Raw genomic sequence first — 22,356 nt, 5'->3', positions numbered from 1 at the left:
TCCGCATAGAAATCAAATGGTTTCAGGGGCCACGAATGGCGTGAAGTCATGAATATTTTGAAACCCGGATGTAAATTTCCATTCTTTTCCCCTGTTGCTTCTGAGACAGCTGTTAACGGAGCTGCTGGTGTAAAATATTGAGATATAGCGAAACGCGAGCGTTGAGATCGATCGCTGGCGGATTTGGATTCCTGGGATAGTCCTGGAGGCTGGTGAGGCTGCTCCGAGAAACTCACGAACTTGGCCTCCGAGCCGAAGCACATGCTTTGTTCATTTGCAGAAGGCGCTGGCCCATTCTTTTAGCCAGTTGTTAAATCACTTTGGATGTTTTGACAGCCTCGAAAAGTCACAACTTTAAAAAAAAAAAGTTCAAATTTGGAAAAAAAAAACAAAAACAAAAACGGTAAGGAAATGATCTCCTAGTGAGACAACTTCTACTTAAGAAATAAAAGCTCCGAACACATAAACTCTGTGTCATAAACAACTTGTAATTTTGATCGTTTTCAGTTACAGCTCCAACAGCCTCGACGATAGATCTTAAATATGTTTATCACAGCTGGAAAAATGTTTTATGTCATCCTTGTTTATCATAATATGCCACCTACTCCGGTTATGCCTTACTGCGGTTCTGCGTCTTTGTTTTATGTTTACCGGGGAGGGGGAGGCAATGATACCTAGATAAACGATATCTAGGAATTGAAATAGGAAAAAAAAAAACCCCAAAAACCCAAACGTATTGAGCCAGTGCGCTTTCTAGCTTATAGCTAGACGTCAGCTGGTGGCCTCCAAGCTGTGGTTTATTGAATAATACTTAATCCTTAGCACAGCCCTCGGTGAAGATCTCTCTATGGCTTTTTTTTCTGAATGTTTTACAAACATCCCTAAAGCTTCTCCAGGTGAGGGCAGGGGAATTTTTTTTTTTAAGTCGGTCATCGGGATGCTACAGTTTAGAGAGTAGAAAGCTAATTGGCAGTCGGAGGAGACCCTGTGTGTGCCTGGGGTTTGGCCTCTGTGACTCAGACCTTGCATTCCACCCAGCACCAGTATTTAGTGACTAATTTGCGGCAAGTTATGTCATCTCCCCGAGCTTCGGGATGTTCGAGAAGCCTCATGAGGAGTTGGGTCCCCTGCTCTTTGGGCCTCATACACATTTCTTCTACTTCTTATCCTGTAAACTTGAAATCTTTCCTGCAGGAATTTTTCCCAGTTCGGGTTCTGCCTTGCCAGTCGCGTGTAATCGGGTGCCACTTATTAACATACTCTGAAAATCGCAAATTCATTTAAAAACTATCTTAGGCCCAGCGCAACGAGGAAAGTCCGTTTAATGGGCCCCCATCGTATTCCGAAGCTAAATGGAAACCAGGTTTAGATTATTTGAATTCATGCGTGTCTTCGCCATCCCATCCGACGCACGGCGGAGGGTTGAATTAAACGGGATCAAAAATCCGAAGGCTGGTGCCTAGCGTTTCAGAATTCCATTTCATCTTCAGCTGGCACTGTTGGCTTTTCGGAAAAACGAGGCTATGTTTGAATTCGCTGTTAACAGCCCATCCGGGAAGCGAATGGACATGTCGGTTGGTGGCCACGTGAGCTCAGCAGCGGTGCGCGGAGTTATTTAGACCCCTTGGTCCTCGCTGGGGCTGCAACTTACAAGAGCACAGACGCCAACTTCTTGGGGTGGTTAGCGCAGGGGGTTAAGGCAAGTCGGGGCCCTGGCCCCTTCGGGGTTCCCATCCGTGGCTTCCCGCAGCCCTCCGACCCCCGGTACCCTCCTGGGGTTCTCTCCCTCTGATGGCCGTGTCTGCCACAGCCTTCTTCCTGGGCCTCTGGGAGCCGCCCCGACCGGCTCAGACCCTGTCGGTATTTGCCGATCGTCTTCCCAGGATCTCTCTGGAAGAAAATCCATTTCGAGAGCTGGGTCCCCGGGTGCTGCCGCAAAGGACTGTGGAAGATGAGCAGAGTGCAGGGTTTGGGGCTGTGGATTCCAGCTCCGGCTCAAGTTCATGGTGACCAAAAGTGCGTTCTGTCCCTCTTGCTCACTGCACGGATTGTCACCTGGATGCGTGACAACGCTGTCATTGCCTGTATGCACCATGATGCGGCTTTGGCACGCATAGGAATGATGTTATAACCTCTGCCAGGTGTCTGCATGTTTTCTAGAAACATCTCCGCTTGGCAGCATGAGACCAGGGCTCTAGTTTCTGCCCTGCCACCAGGAAGTGCCAAATTTTAGGAGAGTCACCTGCTCTCTCTAGACCTCGGTTTATTCATATGTAAAACGGCATTACAGATGCTTCAGGCTCAAGGGACTCGGGCCCCAGATGGGGTGCTCAGGACCCCTTAAAATTGTTTGCACACTGTTTTTAAGTGTACATTTTTTGGAGAAAGGGCCTAGGTTTTATCAGACTTTCTGAGAGAGATCTAGGACCGAACAGGCACACACACGCACGCACACACCAGGCTCAATCTCAATCTATCTCAGAGGCTCCCACGCTTCTGAGTACCTGTCTGGACGGTCCCTCCATCACCTCCTTCCTCTGTGCAGTGGGTGGCGACTGTGGCTTGCCCAGATGTCGCTACCAAGTAAGCAGAAACTCAGGTAGTGTTAGCAAAATTAAATCGCTCCGGGGGTGGGGAAAAAAAAAAAATCAATGTTAGTGAAATTAAGTCACTTGCTCTTAAAAGCAAAATGGAACCGTTTTTCTTATTCATTGGGCTATTTCCTCCCTCTAGAGAACTCACCATTCCTTTGTTCATTTACGATGTCCTTTTGCAGGAGAAGCAGCCATGGACAATTACAGTAGGCTTTTGGATACCCAAGCCGGGGACTTAGGGACTGGTCCTCGGTCAATTAATGAGAAAATATGAATCCAAAGTATTACAATCTGCTTATGAGAGGAGGAGACCTTGCACAGGGGAAAGGGGATTCGCGAGGCATGTTAGGGTCTTGCCATCCTTGCCGGCCACTGTGGGTATCAGCTAGCACACTCCTGTCGCTCTGCCAGGATGCTGCGGTTGAGAGCACCCTGGATGCCCAGCAGACCTGGTTTCATAGAGAGATTCTTCACCAGTGTTCCAGGCAAGGTGTGAGCGTGAACTGGGGGCTGCCCCTAGGGGCTCCTCGATCACTCATTCCTCCTCCCCTTGTCCCATGACCCCTCTAGGCTGTAGCAGGCAGGGGGCCCGGGGCGTGGGAGGACCCCAGAAACAGAAGTACCAAACGTTTGTCGGCAACTCTGTGTGTGGTTTGGGGCCAAAGAGATGAAACAGGTAAGGAATGAACTGTGAGGATTGATTGTCATTTTGAGGACGATTATTATAAAAAAAAAGACGTGCTTCTGGTAAGACACGTAGACAGATGGTGGGGAGCGTGAACGCCAAGCCCCCACTGATTCTTCTCAGACTTTTCTTCCTTTTCCCCAAAGGTAAGGTCTGCACATACTCTTCAGGGCCAACATGTCGTGTCCTGGGTATTTTTTAAACGCAAATGTGCAGTTAGTGGTTTTTCAACGTAATGTGTCTCAGAGATCTTCCTGTAGCAGAAGGATCCACTTCGTTTCTGAAATGGTTTTGCGTGTCTAAATAACATGGGCACGTAGGCTCCTTGTAAAGATTAAAACAGCAGAGAATCTCAGAGTACAGGACGGCTTTTCTCTCTCCTTTCCTGGCACCTCTGAGCCGCTGCCCTGTCCCCAGAGGTCACCGCAGCTCACAGCTCAGTGTGTTTCCCCGTGGGCGTATACACCTGTCAGCCGACGAGGAAGGAAGCAGAGAAATATGGATCGGTCTTTTAAAAACATGTGTAGGATCCCTATTGTCCCGAGTGTGTCCCTCGCCTTATTTTTAAATAATTGTGTTTATTTCTTTTTCTATTAGAATAGTTTTAGATGTACAGAAAAGTTGCCATGACGGTACAGAGTTCCCGCGTCTACATAGCTTCCCCCTGTTAACATTCTCCGCTGCTGTGGTGTATTTGCCACAGCCAAGGAACCGGCATTATGACATTTCTATTGATTAACGACACCCAACCCTTTATTCTGATTTCACCACTCTTCGGCCAGTGTTCGTGTTCCGTCCCAGGACCCCATGCCCGATCTTGCTTTCAACGTAGTCGTCACGTCTCCTCCGCCTCTTCTGCCCCGTGATCGTCCCTCTCAGACCACCCTTGTTTTTAGTGGCCGCGGGAGCTTTGAGGAGCGCTGGTCCCGTTTCCTGCAGAGGATCCCTTCATCTGGGCTCGTCTGATGGATGGTTTTCCTCTGGTTACACTGGAATCACTGGGGCGGTGGGATGGCGGGAGACCGCAGAGGCGAAGCGCCCTTCCAATCGCAGCCCGTCTGAGGGGAAATGCTGTCACCGTGACTTGTCCCCAGTCGTGTTAACCTTGACCTTGACCACCGGCTGGGAGGGTGTTCATTGGGCTGCTCTATTGTAAAGGGCCTTAAAAAAATCAGCAACATATTGATACTCTCCGTTCTTCTTAATTGTTCTGTATTGCTCACTGGAAGGGGATCTTGCAGCTTCTTTAAAAGGTGGACGTTTAGGTTGTTTCCCAGTGTCTGATTTCGTAAAGAAGGTTCTAGGGAATACTTTCACGTTTACCTGTCTGCCCCACCTATGTGGTGGGTCCCCGGAATAGGAGTTGCTGAGCCAAAGGTTATGGGCATTCGGCATTTTGGACTGACGGTGCCCTCCACAATGTCTATAAACGTGTGTTTTTACCAAACGTAGGAGAGTCCCTGTCGACCTGTGTCCCCATCTGATTTCGTAAAGAAGGTTCTAGGGAATACTTTCACATTTACCTGTCTGCCCCACCTATGTGGTGGGTCCCCGGAATAGGAGTTGCTGAGCCAAAGGTTATGGGCATTCGGCATTTTGGACTGACGGTGCCCTCCAAAATGTCTATAAACGTGTGTTTTTACCAAAAGTAGGAGAGTCCTTGTCGACCTGTGTCCCCATTCAAGCTCGGTGTTATGTGATTTGTAATTTTTTTTTTTTTTTTGCTAATCCTGTAGATTAAAAATGTCTTAGTTTTCATTTCTCTGATCGTGAAAAGTGTATTTACGATGCCCTGGAAGCCTTCACGTGAGAACGGGCTCTCCAGCAGCATGTGATAAACATCTATTTGGTATTGCGCTCTGCTAAAAATAAATAAATAAATAAAAAAGAGAAAATAAGGCTCCACCCTCAAAGAATCAAGGCCTTTATCTAAAAACTCTCGTTTTCACAACTACCTAAGATATTTTTCTGGTCCTAGGCCCCCCGCGTTTAAAAATGGAAAGCACTCAATACGTGTCACCCCGAGTCTGTGCCAGTTGATCGCTGGCCTTTGGTACGCGGGCGAGAGCTGCTGTCTGACGGTGTGGAGGTTTTAATGGGGAGACGCTTGGGGGTGGGAGAAGCACACGTGCTCAGAGGCACCAGGGGACTCTGGGTGACGTGGGTCTGGGGTGGTTGAACAGTGTGGCAAATCTAGGCCCTTAATCTCCAGGGTCATTACATTTAGCCAAGACTTTGACTCATGTTCCTTTGTCCCATGTCTTGTAAGGCATTACTAGGGACGGGCTGGTGGAGCCTGAGCAGCGGTGTCCCCTAGCCCCAGGGCTGGCTGCATCTGCCCCCTAACCCCTCCTCCTGCCTCCAGCCTGGCCGCCTGATCTCGCGAGAACACCCTTCCCTTGCTGCGCCCTGACTCGCCCCCCGCCCGCGTGCTGTGCCTGGGAGACCCGTTAAGCCTCCAAGGCTGGGTCCGGGATGAGCCGAAGGCCGCAGGCGCAGAGGCGGTGCTGGCCATCAGTCGGGGGGTGTCAGCCCCTTCGGTCAGTGATGGCCCCTGCATGCGGGGGACAGGCTTTCCCGTCCTGCTGTAGGGACTTGAGGCTTTTTTGTGTAGACTTCTTTCCTCCCCTGCAGACCCCCCTCATTTGAATCCCATTCTTTGAGCTGGGTTCCTCGCGGTTCCCTGGGATGTCTGGTCCACACGGCTGGTGCGCGTGGCCGCTGTCCAGCAGGCTGGGCCTCCAGCTGCGGAGCGCGCAGGATGCTGCAGGCCGGTCCGCGGTGCTCACCCCTCGCCCGGGCGGCCCCAGCTGCTGACAGCAGAGGCTTGTGTCCCCCCGGGGCCCCGCGGAGCCGCCGTCAGCACCTCCCAGGGCTGTGCGGCCTCACAGAGCGAGAGTCTCGTCTGGGGTTCCGTCTGTCTGCGACAGAAGTCTTCAGGGCCGCGCCCCGCCTTATCCGAAGGAGGAGATAGGGGACAGCTGTGACTCTCAAAGCTGCGTCCGCCTCCTTCCTGCTCGCCGTTCGGAAACGCGTCCTTTATCCCGCACCAAGGCGCTCTTGTGCTGATCCTTTTATTTCTCTGTAGTTTGTTCTTTTTTTTTTTTAATCTTTTTTTCCCATCATTGTTTATGTCTACGTCCGGTACTGTGCTGTTGACTTTGAAGCAAATAACACAGCGAGTGCTGGGTGTCGGGGCAGGAAATCGGAATTGGGGGGTTATTAGAGGGGTGACCCCCCACTGCACCCTCTGTTTGCAAGGACGGGTTCCACGCGGGGCTATTTAATCCTCTGCGACAGCATCGAGTGGGCGTGTCCCGCACCCCTTCGCCAATGAGGATGAGACTCGGACAGGCCCCAGGGGCCCCGGATGCATGTCCTGTGGCGCTGTGAACACCTGCCACCTTCCCAGAGTGCGTGATGGTGACAGCCTGGCTTTCCCCGCTTCCCTCGGGACCTCAGCCTTCAGTGCTCCTGGCCCCGGCACCCCTAAGTCTGCTCGACTGGAAGGCCTGAGTGTGAGGGGTTTGCTAGACTTGGGATGTGGGGTGCAGATGCTGGCGGCTGGCTGCCTTTGGCCCCTCACGCCCCACTAAGTGCTTTGCTTTAAAGCTGCTCACGCTCGTCCACATTTTGCACGCACTCGAGAATTATATTGTTCTCAGCCTGACTTGTAAAGAAGAAAAAATGAGCTGCTCAATGGTCGCGGGAGAACACAGATTATTTCGAGTGGGCGATTAACTGTAAAGGCATCTTCATAGCATCTAACTCTCGGCATCAAATACAGAGGGAGTTGGCCAAGGCCGAGGTGACTGACACCCAAGAGCAGTGCGAGGAAGGGGAGCTGTGATTTCCGAGAGCTCCGAGAAGCAGTAGCTTCGCCTCTGTCCTCCAAGGAGGACAGGGCACGTGCGGGGGCAGCTCCTGTAGACCGCGTGTCCTGTCTTTATTTTTTTCCTTACGGTTTTGGCACAGCAACAGTTTGACGTTCTGCAGAAGCATCGTGGCGACAGTGTCCGCCTTTCCGTGACACGTGGGGTCAGAAACAATAGCCGTTTTACCCCGGGGTCTGTGTTCCATCGTGTACGCGCGGGTGAAGACATCTGGAAGGTTCTCTACGGGCTTCCTTTGCTGTCTTCCCATGAGCTGTCAGGCCCTCGGTGCCCAGTGTGTGGGAGAGAGAGTCCCCTTCCAGTCCTATGCACCTGGCTGTAGCATCCTTGCCAGCCTCACGGTCTCTAAGGAGGACATTTTCTGCCCCAGAGTCGTGTGAAACAGTCAAGACTTAAGCCCAGTTTGGACCTCTCTGAGCCTTAGTTTCCCTCAGAGGGAAAATTCCACCCCCAAAGGTTATCAGCAGTCAGTGAAGTCAGGCTTCAAAATCTCTGCAATATGCAGCTCCACAGAAATATTTATCATCGCTTCAGGCAGCTGAGTCTGCTTCCAAGTCGATCCTACTGCATGTTCTTACGCTCTATGTTGGTCTTAGTTCTGGGCTCTCCTCCCCCATCAGAGTCACAGAGGGTCACACAGCCCTCCTCCCCGGGGACCCCCACGTGCTCGGTTGCTGCAGCCATTCACCATGAGATGGATTTGGGGTTCCTGCTCCGCCCCGGCTGTCTTTGGATAATCTCCCATTCACTCTCCTAAAGTGTAGAGATACAAACCCAGTTCGAGGGGTCCTCTCCGACGTGGGACCCCTTACTCCACTGAGTCACCCTAAGTATGGTCTAAGACCACCTAACTTGTTTTGCTTGGCAGTCACAACACCGCATCGTCGCACAGAGAAATCATATTCAATTAAATCTCCTGAGTCTTTTTCACACCTCCTACATTTGTGCATTTCTTTTTTGCACCCAAGTGTCCAAATAACATAATTTCCTCTCGATTGCAATTCCAATCTGTTGATCTTTTTAGCTCTCGCCTCTGTCATCCGATGCATTTGCCATCTCTCCTGGAAACTCGTTGTCCTGGAATTAGAGAAACATTTTATTTACTCCATCATTCGAGTAATCGATACAAATATTGAAACGTAAGGACTCTGAAAGAGTCTCATGGCTTCCACTAGAGACCTTCCTTGAGCCGTTCATTAGACATCGCTCTGGAGAGAGAACCGTCCGTCTACCAAGCTATTCATACGCGGTTCATGTTGCTACCCTTTGTCGACAAGGATACGGTGAGATTTTTCTAACAAGGCACCGTGGACGTAATCTGGTGCCGTCACAATCTAACAATTTAGAACATCCTTATGCCAAGAAAAGAAAAAAAAAATAAAACCCAAACATCCATCATTGTGGTTTCTGATCCATGGCTTAGCTCTCCAGTGGTGTGCTTTTTACTGTTTCTGCCTTCGGTTGGTAATACAGCTACAGCAGTGCCCTTAAGGGGTGTCACAGCCAGGTGGCTTGGCTGTTGGGCCGCTGTCTGGAGCAGACTGGGGTGGAGCTCCTTGGGAGAAACGTGGTTTAGCTGAGCCTCTGGGGAGCTGAGGCCTGGGAGGGCAGGCGGGAGGCCGGCGGTGGCTTCCGTGGGGGTCCAGGCGGGTGGGGGCTGCTCCCGCGGCGTGCGTGGAGAAGTCCCGAATGCAGAAGGTGCCTGGTCTTGGTGAAAGTCACAGCATACCTCTGTCCAGGAGTCAGGATGTGATCGGCCTCTAGATGCTTGGAGAAGACCACAGGGAACCGAGTAGCCCTCCTTTGGGGGAGACATGAACCCCTGGAAGTATGAGAGCAAGATAATTACTGTGGAAATCATAAGATGCAGAGGGGCGGGGGAGGTGATTTCTTAGGGGAGGCAGGAGCTTGGGGACAGGCTGGAGCGTGACCAACCCTTATTTATGCTTCGTCCGCCACATTTCATAAGGTGAGAGCTGCTTGGAGGTGCATCAGGCTGTAAGAAAGAACCCGTGAACACCCCAGGTTAGAAAGTCCATGAGATAAGGTGCTAATCCTATCGGAATCACATCGCATGGTGGGGTTCAGCCACAATCTAGTTCACAGAGGTTACGGATTCCACGTGGGGTTTTAGCTTCTACCCGATCCACACAGAGGTGCGTGCTGGCGCCCGTCTGCTGACCCCTTGTCCCTGCCTCGTGTACCCAGAGCCCGTTTCCCTGGGGACTTTGTGCACAACTCTTGCAGGAGGACCCCCCGTTTGTGCCCTGAGGTCTCAAGCTGTGACATTTCCGAAAGCTCGGCCCACCTGAGGCAGAGCTGGAGCCGAACCCGCTTTCCTGCAAGCCGGCTGGGTGGCCTCTCCTCGGTCTTTGGAGGTGGATGGGCCGCTGACCTGTCTTCAGCTGCTCATTTACCTGTGTGACCCACCTGCGGGGCCGAATAAAATGCAGGAAACATTTTTCTCTGTCGTCTTTTTTTTTTTTTTTTTAAATTGTGGTAAAACACACAAAACATACCATTTCCCATCTTAACCAGCTTTAAGTAAACAGTCACGTTCAAGTACATTGGCAATTATACAACCTATCTCCAGAAATCTTTTCATCTTGCAAAGCAGGAATTCTGTACCCATTAAATAACGACTCCCCATTGTCCCAGCTCCCTCCTGTACCCTCCGTTCTGTTTTCTGCCTCTGTGAATTTGGCCACGCTGGATACGCGGGTCGTACAGTGTGCGTTATTTTTGCTGTTGTTTGTGAGTTCGTTTCTGTGACTGGTTTATTTGACTCAGCATAACGTCCTCAGGATGCATCCGTGTGTAGCATGTGTCAGAATCGCCTCGAACACATTTTGTTTCTCCGTTCACCAGTTGACGGACACTTGGGATGTGTCTGCCTTTTGGCGGCCGTGAGTCATGGTGCCCTGAAGCTGGGCGTGTGTAATCTGGCATGCTTTCGTTTGGTTACTAACCACGTTCAGAGCGGCCGTTCCCAGATTCCGTATCTTCACCAGAGTCATGGCCAGAGCCTCAGTGATCACGCCTTCCCGGCCCTGCTTCTGGCTGGGGTGTCCCCTGGCCCTTTTTAGTGGCATCCGTTCCAGGCTTTCCTCGGCCCTTCCGTGGGATGCCTTGCCTCTTCCTGCCCTCCCTCTACCTCTACCTCCCCTTTCTCTGTCCCCTCCAGGGGCCCAGCTCCACTCGGTCCCTGCTGACCTCAGCAGCTTGCTTCCCAGTCCGCTTCTCTCCTGGAGCTCCTGCTCTGCGTGTGGCTTTTGGCTCACTCCCTCCGTGGGCGTCACGGAGGCCTGGTGTCCTGTCGTGTTTTGTGAGATGCTTCTCTGTGGTAGGTAGGAGTTGGTTCATTTGGCATCCGGCAGGGGCGTTATCTTTGTCTGGGTGTGCATCAAGCCCATGGTGCTGATTCTGTGTTAGGGTCACTGCGGGACAGAAGGGCATCCGCCCTGCAGGCCTTGGAGTGAGGTGGCCGTTAGGACTGACTGCCCCTTGAAGGTAGGAGTGTGTTGGTTTGGTTCACTGCTGACTTCCCAGCACCGGGGGGTGGTGGGGGGAACACACAGTGGTTGTTTTCATAAGTATTTGTTGGAAGAATGAACACATTTAATCCCAACCGCATATTTGAATCACGAGCAAACTGAGGTACAGGGCAGGTGGCGAGTTGGTTAGTGATGGGACCAAGAGTTATCTTGTCCCTGAGGACCAGCCCAGTGCCACTGCTCTCTAGCAAAGCCCCCAGGTCAGATGGGAAGCCTCAGCGGTTCATGGGCCTGATCTTTCACACCGTATCCATGAATCACCGTGTGTGTGGGATGCGGAGGGCGGGGGGATGGGTGCTGTCTGGCCTACACCGTGCCTGCGTGGTGGTAGGAAACTGTCCCCTTACCCGCCAGAAGGCCTGGTACCGAGGCTCCCACAGGGCCCATGGCGTCTAAGCGGGTGGTAGCGAGTGGGCATAACCAAAGGGAATCTAGTCCCCGTGTGCTCCATCGTCAAAAAGGCCACCAGCCACCAGAACTGGGAATAATTAGGAAGGATGAGAGCTCCTCTTAGGAGGGAGCTTTTTAAACTATAGAGACTTAGAGAGAGTTTTGGACTTTTGATATTTTAAGATCAGGAAGGAAGGAATTTGGAATAACTGTCAGAACAGGCAACGTTTTTATGAAGACCCAGGAAAATAATCGATGCCACCGCCACCTCTGAAGCAAACACAGCTTTATTCTACACCAATCCGTCCGGCTCCGGATGCTTTACGTGGTGGGGACACAGTGGCTTGTGCACCCTCTAGTCTTGGAATGAATTCTGGGTAAAGTCCCCATTTCTTCGATGGGGAGGCAGGATGTAAACATCTCTCCCCCATCTTGGTAAGTTTTTGCCGCATCGTAGCACCTGCTCCGTTAACGCTGAGTTAATTAACATTCAGAATCCCGTGTTCTGTGTGCACGGGCGTTTTCGATCACGGTTCTGTGTGGCATAGAGATGGCTCCGATGTGGGGCGGCGAAGAACAATCTGCACGTGGAAAAATGACACTTAGTTTTTAATTTCTGTTCTCGGAGTCACGCGTGTAACGCAGTCGCTTACGTTCTCGTCATTGCCTTTAGTTATGGACCTGTCGGGTGGTGGGGCTGTTGTCCGTGTGAGAGAGACACGTATATATACAATGTAAACATTCTCATGGACACATTAAGATAAAAGGCTTAACATGAATGTGTCTGTTTATACTTACACAGAAAATTCTGTAACAAATTCTACTAAAACAGTATCCGTGTTTGTTATCATAACATTGTCTCTCCGCCCCGCCCACCTCTCATCTCTGATTTTTTTGGTTAGTCGAAGTCTACTGAGGGCAATGCCACTGTTTGCGGAGGGTCGCTCAGATCTTGAATGAGCTGAGGACTGGACTGCAGATTCAGAAGCCACGGGAGGGCCGTGGGGTATTAGGGACACTTCCTGTCCACCCCGTTGTCCTTTGCTGTGTTTCAAGCATCGTTTCTGTGGGTTGCTTGGGGATTTTCTGGTAGACTGGAGATCAGATTAGGATGTACACAGGTGCCCGTTACCGCACTGCACATTTAGGTGAGTACGGAGGAGAGTGACAGATTGAGGGGTGTGGATCGAAAGGATTATTTCCTAGGGCAGTGGTTCTCACAGAGTGGTTCCGTTATCCAGGCACTTATTAGACTTATTAGCATATTCTCGAGCCCCTGCACGTTAGAGACCGTCCTTGTCCCCACAGGGTGACATCGACCTCAGCGCTGCTAGTCCCAATGCCCTTTCTAGTGTCTGCCCTGCTGTTGCTCTTGTCCCGTTTCCTGGCGCACAGGCTGTACCCCTGGGGTTCCCCTGAACTGCCACCAGCCACCTCCTGCTGTGCGCCCCTCCCTCTGCCTGGCCCAGGGCCTCCCCCACTGCCGTCTTCCTGCCTTTTCTGGAAACATCCTGCTTATCTTTTAGACTATTCAGGGCTCCCCTCCTCTGAGAAGGCTGCCTGCCCTCTCCAGGGATGGGGGTGGTGGTGGTGTCATGGGTGCCCTTTCCAGGGTCTGGCCAGGAAAGGTGTCAGAAGGACAAGCAATGATTTTGCTCACTTTTCCTCTTTGTCGTATGTTAGTAATATTTAGATCGGGGCAACAGAACGCGTGAATGTTTTTATTAATGTTTAATTTATGTAGTAACATTGCCTGAAGCTCGTGACTGTCGACAGGGACACAGAAACACTTATCTGATTGTCCTGACAAGTTCTCTAGGGTGGGCATTAAGAGCCCACTGTGCAGGTGAAGAACACGAGGCTGAGGGCGGGGAGTCGGTCAGTGGCCCTCTGGGACTCAGACCCAAATCATCCCATTTTTCTGTTTTCTAGAACCCAAGATCGTGCTTAATGGAGATCATGTCAGAAAGCCGTAATCGAATTTCTCGTCGAGCTCTTGCAGATCCTTAAGATATGCAGCTTTGGGGAGTTTCTCAGTCAAACGCTTTTCATTAGCCCTGTCTCCTATTAGCGGTTCCTAAGGATTTATTTTCCAAATACGTGTATAGTTTGTTTATGCCATTCGTTTAAGCCCCCGGAGCAGGAATTCTGCCTTTTGATGTTTTAAAAATACCTAGGAACATTTTGGGAGCAGTATTTTTTTCCCACTGAAAGACTTTCTTTAAAATGGTATCTTTGGGGCGGTGAATTCTACGCCCCCTAGAAAGAATGTGAGAGCATCGCCCCCTCCCCGCCATACCTGCCTGCCTGACCTCCTGCGAGGTGGTCTGGCTTGGGGACCAGGCGCCCCTCCCCACCCTCCTCCATTCCCCACATTGGCGGGCCTCCCTCTGTTCTGGTTCTGCTGTCCCTGTTCTCCGACGCTGGGCTTGCTGCCCAGGCCACTGTCCCTGCCACCCCCAGGCTGTGTTCCCTCCCTCTGCTTCCTGCCTGCCTTCATTTCCATAAGCTTCCGCGACTCTTCACGGGGCGGGGGCAGCCTGCGATCTCTCACGCCACGTGTGCCCGAGTCTTTTGGGTGTCTGCAGCTTTGGAAAGGGGGGAGCAGGGTTTTGTAACCTCCTTCGCATGGTGCACGTGCAGCAGCGAGGGCATGTCTCTCCTCCGCCCCCCCGCTTGGCACGTTCGGGCCCTTAGGGCTCGGGGCATTTCACGGCACCAGTGAGAGGCACGTCGTGGTCCCTTTCCTGTGTGTGGCTTGGGCCCTTTGAACGTGGTACTATCATTTACGGTCCAGCTGGGTTTTCCTGTTTCTCTTCCTATCACAGAAATGTCCCAAAGACCGACGCTCTGTCACTCACAAAACCCAGAACAGCTGGTGGCCGGGTCCTGCCCTGTCCTTGATGGCTTGGGCTTGTCTTCTTTTCATGAATAAGAGGGTCACGTCTTCCTCCTTTTTTTTTTTTCTTCTATAAATGGAGAGAGAGTGTCCAGAGTGGAGACGGTGTCTTCATCTGAAGAAGCCGTTGGTTCCCGCTCTGTAGCGTGGCTTCTGGTCACTCAGTGGTCTGCGTGGGCCACGGAGGGAGGCCAGGAGGCAGAGCGAAGCCGGTTCTTTGAAAATTCAGCAAACTCTGGTGACGTGACTTCAGGCTCTTTCACTGGGCGCTGGATATTTTTGGTCCATTGGAGACGATGGCAAACAAATCGATGCCTCGCGCTTTATCATGTGATCAAACACACGTGGACGGCGGTAATAGATTGAACTAAGCGCTCTTCTATAGGGACTTCTGTTTATTATTTAAGAGCAAATGAATAGGCTTCGTTTATAATGGCGTGGAAGGAATCTGGGTTTTGAGGCTGGGCAGAAGGAAAAAATGATAGTACGAAAGAAAACATAGACTTTCTCACTGAGTCCTTGCCCCGAAGCTGGCTGATAGATCTCGATTTTGAGAGCACGTTGGTGGCCAACATCCAATGGAGACCTCATTCTCGCCTTTCCAGCTCGGGCTGACTTAACGCGAGAGTAGAAATTAGTATGCTAGACGCACCTGGGTGCCCGGTCAGGCAGACGTCGCTTCCGAAGGTGCTGTGTGCCCAGACATTCGGCACAAGAAACATGGCAGCATATGAGCAGTGCGGAGCCTTTGATTTCTGGGGCAGTGGCCGGTGATCACTCAGCTAAATACGTCCCTTCAGGTACCGACGCTTCCAGACGTGCCATAAAAACAATAAAAGGAGGAAATGAGAGTGGGTCAGGGGCACTGTCGAAGCCAGGGTGTTTGGGCAAAGCTCCGAAGAGGTGGCATTCGAGTGGAGAGCCACGTGACGGGCATGGGGCAGCCCCGTGATGGCGAAGCGCTCCAGAGAGCGGGGGACGAGGAGGCGGGGAGTCTGGTGACCCCAGTGCGCTGAGCAGCAACGTGCTAGAAGGTGAGGTAGACGTAGACAGGGATGAGTCCCCGTTGAGTCTCTCGGGCCCCGGGCTGGGTCACGGGGAGGCGGTGGCCGTGGTCCAGGCTCAGATCAGAGTCAGAGCAGGGGAGACATCCATCCATGGCACACGTGCGTTTGGGGCGCCTGGCAGCAAGGGCGCCAAGTACCGTTTGGGGCCCCGGGCGGATCACCGCGGACTGAATCGAAAGCAATTTCTAGTCTTTCTGGGGCCAACATCGTCATGTGCGTGATCAGAGCAAGCGTGAGAAGCCAGAGCTGGGGCTCGAAAGGCATGGACACACTCTGGGACGGAAGGACACGGGCGGCAGACATGCGGGGGGCTCGGGAGGTGGGGGCGATCGTGGGGAGGGCGCCCGAGACGCTCACAGGCTTGGGAGCCGGAGCCGAGAGGACTTCTCTTTTTCAGTGTCAACACGGGCAGGTTCAAGGTGTGCAGACGGCGAGACACGGGCGTTCACCGCGCAGGGACTAACCACCGCGAGGCCGGGGGACCCGCCACCCCCTCACGGGGTTTGCGTGTGCGTCACGTCATTTAAGAGCCGCTCTCTCAACGACTTCGAAGTCTGCCGCATAACGATCGTTAGTTACAGTCGCCGCGCTGCGTGTCGGATCCCCAGGCCTCGTTATTTATCTTACAGCCCGGAGTTTGCACCTTGGAGCGGCCTCGGTTTCCCCATCTCCTGGCCACGCCCGTTCTCTCCTCCGTGTCTATGCCTCGGGCCGCGAGAGTCCACGTCGTGCACGTGGCGGCCGACGGCGTTCGCCTTTCCCCGTCCGACACGTCAGTTAGCGTGATGCCCGAGGACTCATTTCTGTGCCAGGTCCGTGTGGCCTGACGGGGAGAGAGGGATCAGGAACGAGTCACTGAGTTTTGACACGAGCGGTTCTTGGCCAAGATGTGGACGCCTGGGAGGGGGGGAGGTCTGGGGGAGGGGACAGGTAGCTGGACACCCGAGTGCAGGTGTGGCGTAGGCAGGGGGACGTACAGCTTTGGAGCTCGGAGGACTCCAGGCCAGCGACATGCGTTTGGGACTCTTCCAGTGTATGGGGGCACGGGAAGCCAGTCGTCTGGGTGAGGTGACAGGAGGGTCGGAGGGAGAGGAAGAGAGGTCGGCGGGTGTGCAGAATCAGACGTCTAGACAAGGAGGCCCTGTCAGGTGACCCCGAAAGGGGCGAGGAGAACGGGGACGGGGAGTGTCGGTGGCCGTGATAATGTCACCGGGGGCTTCGCTAAGAGCTGATCGGCACCACGATCGGGGCGGAAGCTCAGCTGCCGAGGGTCGGAGGTAACCGGGTGGTCACGACGCTGGGAGCCGGGACCGCCGGCGGGCCGCACGTGTCCGGTTTTGCTGCGGAGGGGCCGGTGTCTCGTGGGTGTGACCTTGTGAAAGCAGCTTGACTCCTCCAGGTCCCTTTGCTCCCCTCGCGAGTGGCGATGCTCCGACGTGGTGGGAGGTGTCGTGGAGAGCATCCCGCGAGCTGTAGCCGTGACGCATCTGAAGCTTCCGGCTCAGCCTCCGTCCGGCCCGTGGATGTTCGCCGAGCGTCGGCTTCTCACGTTCCCCTCTGCTTTCGAGGCTCCATTTTCTCATCAGTAAAAGGGGGGAATTGGACAAAACGAAGTTTCAAGTTCTGGATGCCCAAGCTTTGCCCGCTCCTCAGCCCTTGGGTCCTCCCCCGGCCGGCCCCCCGCTTCCCTGTCCCCACACTGTCTCTATCTGTGTCCCGCCTGTGGCTCTAACCCGCAAAGGACGTCCCCTCCCCTTGCCCTGTCCACTCCATTTTGATTCTGCCTTGCACTCGGCCACCAGACTAATCCTCTCTCGGCTCGTCTGCCACTCAGGAGCCTCGAGAGGGGCCTCGTTCTCGCGATGAAAGTCCTCACCGCACCTGCGATCTTTATCACTTAGGCTCTATCCAGGTCACTTCCTCCGCCCCCCCGCCCGTCTCCATCCCCGGCTGTCACATGGCTGTCCCTCGAACGTCTCTCGTTCCGCCTCGTGTCTGGCCTCTTGTCTGCAGCGTTAGGCCCGGTTTCAAGGCCCACCCACCCTCCAGAAGCCAGCGCGCGTGCGTACAGCTTGCCCGGGCACGGCGGGACGCCCCGTGGCCATCCCTCGTTTGTCCTGCTCACCTCGCTTCGCACGCGGAGCGGGCCGGCACTCTGCACACCGCTGGCCGTCTCCTGCCTCGGACGACGGCTGTTGGCACCTGGCCTTCGCCCCGTGTCTCCTCGGAGGACACTCACTACTCCTTTGCCTCTGCTACAGTACCACGCGTCTCGGGTGCTTTACAAACTAGTGAGTCGCGTATATCAGAAAACTTCGCTCTGTCTGAGAAGCTTTAATGGTAGCTTTGGGGATTCATAAATCCCAAGAAAGGCAGTAACCAAGGGGTCGGTACGTGCGCCTGTCTAGAATTTTTAAAATGAAACAAACTCTTCCAGTTGGGAGGCCATTTTATCGAAGGCCTTTCAAATCTGCCAGTGCCTTAGCTCAATAACTCCACTTCTTGGGGTTTACCCTGACAAAATAGTTTTGGATCTCTGCTGCGGATATTCATCAGAGGGTTGTTTATGATGTAAAAAAACAAAAAACAAAAAACGGGAGGTCATCGAAATGTCCAACAATAGGGGATTGGTTAAAAAGAAAAAGACCACATAGCGCATATTCATACCCTGGAATTACTTTTTCCTTCTGAGGATGATGATTTAAAAGGATGTTTGTTGACTTGGTAAAGTGTTAAGTGAAGGGACTATGTTTGAAAAAGTCGTACGGTCGCCTGATTTCCTTATATTATGTGCCGAGAAAGGGTAATTGGCAGAGGTGGTGGTGTTTATCGCGATTATCTTGGACTGTTGAGGTTACTGATGATTTTTACTGTTTGCTGTCTATTAACTAACTTTTCTACAGGAAGCATGCTTTACTGATTAATAAAACACTCTGTAAAAGCTGGCATTGGGTACCTCCTTTATTCATACCCATCGTAAGGGATTTACCTTTCTGTTGAATTAGCCTGTGTACCTATGTCCGTGGAGTGTCGGGGAGTCCGCGAACCCAGCCGGCCTGCGTTGGGTGGTGGCAGCGAACGTGGGCGCATGCGTCTTTGAGTCCCTACGTTCCGAGTCACAGAACAGTGCCGTCTCCGGTGTAGACTTTCCTGCTTGGTGTCCTCGAGGCTGGGCACAGTCACAAGTCATCAGTGTTGGCCGGCGAGCTTTTCGTTCAGCTGTCGGGAGCGGGTGCCTGCCGTGCGGAAGGTCCGGGGGAGCCGTGGGTGCCGCCAGCTTGGATGGCACCCGTGACGCATGCCTGAGCCCCTGTGTGACCCCGAACGCTAGCTGTGGTCTGCACGCTGTCAGGATGAGGATGGCGTCTCCCACGGTGGCTGAGCGTCCGGCCCAGAGTAGGCACTTCCCGAGTGACAGCTGACCGGTTGTCAGCCTGCGGTGACGCGTCGAGTCTTATTTCTCGAACGATCATATCGGTTTCCCCCAAACTGACCGTGTTGCGGGTCGGAAAATCGTGTTAAAAACGATGGCTGAGCGTCCGGCCCAGAGTAGGCACTTCCCGAATGACAGCTGACCGGTTGTCAGCCTGTGGTGACGCGTCGAGTCTTATTTCGCGAACGATCGTATCGGTTTCCCCCAAACTGACCGTGTTGCTTCCTTTTTAACTGAGGTGCGTCCCCCCTTGTCCTCTTGTGTCCCCCCAGTCTGCGGGCCCGGCATCGACATCCGCAACGACTACCAGCAGCTGAGGCGCCTGGAGAACTGCACGGTGATCGAGGGTTACCTGCACATCCTGCTCATCTCCAAGGCCGAGGACTATCGGAGCTACCGCTTCCCCAAGCTCACGGTCATCACCGAGTACCTGCTGCTGTTCCGCGTGGCCGGCCTCGAGAGCCTCGGCGACCTCTTCCCGAACCTCACGGTCATCCGCGGCTGGAAGCTCTTCTACAACTACGCCCTGGTCATCTTCGAGATGACCAACCTCAAGGACATCGGGCTTTACAACCTGCGGAACATTACCCGGGGGGCCATCAGGATCGAGAAAAACGCCGACCTCTGCTACCTGTCCACGGTGGACTGGTCCCTGATCCTGGACGCCGTCTCCAACAACTACATCGTGGGGAACAAGCCCCCAAAGGAGTGTGGGGACCTGTGTCCAGGGGCGATGGAGGGGAAGCCGCTGTGTGAGAAGACCAGCATCAACAATGAATACAACTACCGTTGCTGGACGACAAACCAGTGCCAGAAAAGTAAGTGCGACGCCGGCCGCGGCCTCCCTCCCGCCTCTGCCCTCCGCCCTCCTGTCCCTTGCCCGCCCTTCCCTGAGGTCTCGGGATCTGCTGGGCGGGGGGCGGTTGTCATGCATTCAGAATGGGTGGGGCTGGGGGAGGGGTTCTGGTTGGCTTTTCTGTCGCATCTGGGAACTTGGGGGTGGTGCAGGAGCGTGGCGTGGCCGGGGGCCATCCTGGCTACTGTCGTGCCCATCGAGATCACCTACCAGAAGAATCCGCCGCCCTCTGGGCTAGACGCTTGCTGACCTTCCGCTTTGAATGCCTGGGGGGAAGGCTGACCCGGGGTGTTGGAAGTACCCGAGACCTGACGTATCCGCTCTTTCCACCTTTTGCGTGGAAAGGGTACGTTTCGGTCCAGCAGGCCTTCCTTAGCACGAATGTAGTTTAGAAAAAAAATAGTTGACCGAAGGACGAGTGAAGAGCTGGTTCGCTTCCTGTGACAGCGATGGGCTCCACCCACCCCGTCCTTGGTCCTTGGCGATGATGATGGGATGCTTAGGCGGCCTGGTTTGTGACGCGCGCGCAGCCGAGGTCGCAGAGCCCTGGCCCGGGAGCCCCACGTTCAGGCCGTGCTCGCGAGGTGCATTTCTTTATGTGCCCCGGGCTTCTGCTGCCTTTTTACCCCGCCCCCCCCCACCTCTTTCCTGAAGAGTCGCGCGAATCTCACGGAAGAGCTTCGGGCCATGTCCCCCGCTCTTGGGGTCAGGTTGGTGGTGTTCGGAGGCCCGGGCTTCCGCTGCCTTTTTACCCCCCTCCCCCGCCCCACCTCTTTCCCGGAGAGTCGCGTGAATCTCACGAAAGAGCTTCGGGCCATGTCCCCCGCTCTTGGGGTCAGGTTGGTGGTGTTCGGAGGCATCTCGTGTCCCCACCTACAATCTGCCGCTCTCCCCTCGAGTCCGACAGAACTTGCCCCATTGCGATCAATCCCTGGAGAGTCGGGTCGTTCGGTGTTTGAAAAAGGACCGTGGCAGCTTCTGCCTTCGTGCTTTCAGCGACGTTGAGGGGAATCGGCCAAGAAAGTTCTGCTCGCTGGTCGGAAGTCGGCGTGCTCGCTATAAATAGCTCTTCTTAATGGCTGGCCCAGTTAAAGACCCAAGAAGCCCATCTTCCCGAGCTCATCGGGAAGAGCCAAGAAATCCTGAATTCACAGGCTTGCCTTGTGCAAGAAACAGATGAAAGGCCGGATCTGCAGGTAGCCATCGTTTTAGTGGCTTTCCAGGCAGAGTTGAAGGCGGGAGAAGCTGCTTTCTCGAACCCAGCATAGTAGACACACACGTATTCTCCACTGTGCATACGGATGTCCGATTGGTGAGGGAAGCGGTCTCGCTGGCTGCAGCCGGGACCTCGAGGCTGAGAACACCCATCAGGCCACTTGAAGCCTGGCTAGCGTCGGAGCGAGGCACCGTGCTGAAGTCACCTTTGCGACCGGTTAAGACTGCGCCTTGAGTGACATGTGCCCGCCGGTTTGAGAAAACAGCAGTCCCTCTTTAAGTAGTCTTGACGTTTGAAAAAGGCATCCTCAAGGGAGTCATCTTGTGGAGTGGAGGGAAGGGTGCCGGATGCAGTCTAAGAGGCCCGGGCGCCCTTGACCGGCCAGCCCTTCTGGGCCGCAGCCGGCCACCTTTAGAACGTCCCCTAGGGCAATCCCGTGTTGTCCCTTAGTGACGAGCTCACGCGTGCGAACGTGTTTTGCAAACTTCTAAGCCCTGTGCAGAGGGAGGTGCTGTCGAAGCGTTCGTTGTCAGTCGCGTACTTGTTCACACCTCACTCGGCACTGACCTTGATCTTGCGGTTCCTGACCAGCTGCTGGTTGAAGAAGCCTGGAGCGGGGGGCGAGGCCTGAATTCCGGGTCCAGGTCTCGTAGCCGCCACTGGGGATGAACAAGTCATTTAAACGGCCCTCGGTCTCTTAAGACGTCGGCAAAAGGGCCTCGATCCTGCCTTCCTCATAGGGCTGATGGTGGGTTAAAAGAAGAGGCAAAGCACCATGGGAAAGGAATAGGGGTTAAAAACTGGGCTCCAGCGACGTGGGCTGATGGTGACAGACCGGTTGGCTTGGACACTGGCTTCTGCGAGGCCACAGCCCGCCCAGCCTCCCCCTCACCCAGACGTCTTCAGTCCTGCTGGCTCTTTGGGATTTCACAATGCGGGGTTTATTTAAAATTAAGAACAGCGTTCAGGGAGGCTGCGTTTTCCTCGGCTCGTCCTGAGAACTGAAGCGCGGGCCGGTTTCTCGGAGGATTTCTAGTTGAACCGGAGCTCTCGGCACGATTCCTTCCGAGCTGCGCTGACCAGCACGGTGGCCACGAGCCCCGTGTGGCTTACCGAGCGTGGTGGAGCCGGAGTCAGACCTGCTCCCCCTGTGAGCAGCCCACTGGCTTTCAAAGATGTCCATGGAGGAAGAAGATGATCTCACATTTTTTTTTTTTTATATTGACTGCATGTCGAAATGATAATGTTTTGCACAGATTAGGTAAAATATCGAAACGCGTTTCACCCATCTCTTTTGCACTTTTTAATGTGGACGCAAGACACTTTGAAATAACAGTGCAGATCACAGTTGATTCCCATTGGAAAGTCCCGCTGTGGAGCATCCCTTTGAAGGCCATGAGTTCTCTCCCGCGTTACCAGTCCGGCTGAGTACTGTGTGGTGCAACCGCCCCGCTCAGGGGTCCTCAACCCCTGGGCCTTGGACCGGTACCGGTCCGTGGCCTGTTAGGAACCGGGCTGCATAGGAGGTGAGCGGCAGGTGAGTGAACGAAGCTCCATCCGTATCTGCATCCGCCCCCAGCGCCAGCATCACCGCCTCAGCTCCGCCTCTGATCCTCAGGCGTCAGATTCTCACGGGAGCGCCGGGCCCTGGTGCCACCAAGGTTGGGGACGGCTGCTGCACCTCTCCAAGCCAGCTTCGGAGTCATTCGGAGAGCCAGGGCAAGGCGTCGAGTCCAGACAGAGCATCTACCCTGACGTCGGCCTGGGTG

The 22,356-nt window shown here is 53.9% G+C and overlaps 1 protein-coding gene across 1 annotated transcript in view; it reads left to right on the top strand.

Moving 5' to 3' along the window:
- Nucleotides 1–22,356, top strand: part of IGF1R (insulin like growth factor 1 receptor) — a 249,668-nt gene that overhangs the window by 28,484 nt on the left and 198,828 nt on the right. The window contains exon 2 of the mRNA XM_006924137.2: nucleotides 18,788–19,333. Coding sequence (XP_006924199.1) covers nucleotides 18,788–19,333 — 546 coding nt within the window. The remainder of the gene's footprint in view (nucleotides 1–18,787; nucleotides 19,334–22,356) is intronic.

This window comes from Pteropus alecto, unplaced genomic scaffold (assembly GCF_000325575.1).
Source record: "Pteropus alecto unplaced genomic scaffold, ASM32557v1 scaffold59, whole genome shotgun sequence".
NCBI classification, from domain to species: domain Eukaryota; kingdom Metazoa; phylum Chordata; class Mammalia; order Chiroptera; family Pteropodidae; genus Pteropus; species Pteropus alecto.
This window is presented reverse-complemented; position numbering and strand designations above follow the sequence as displayed.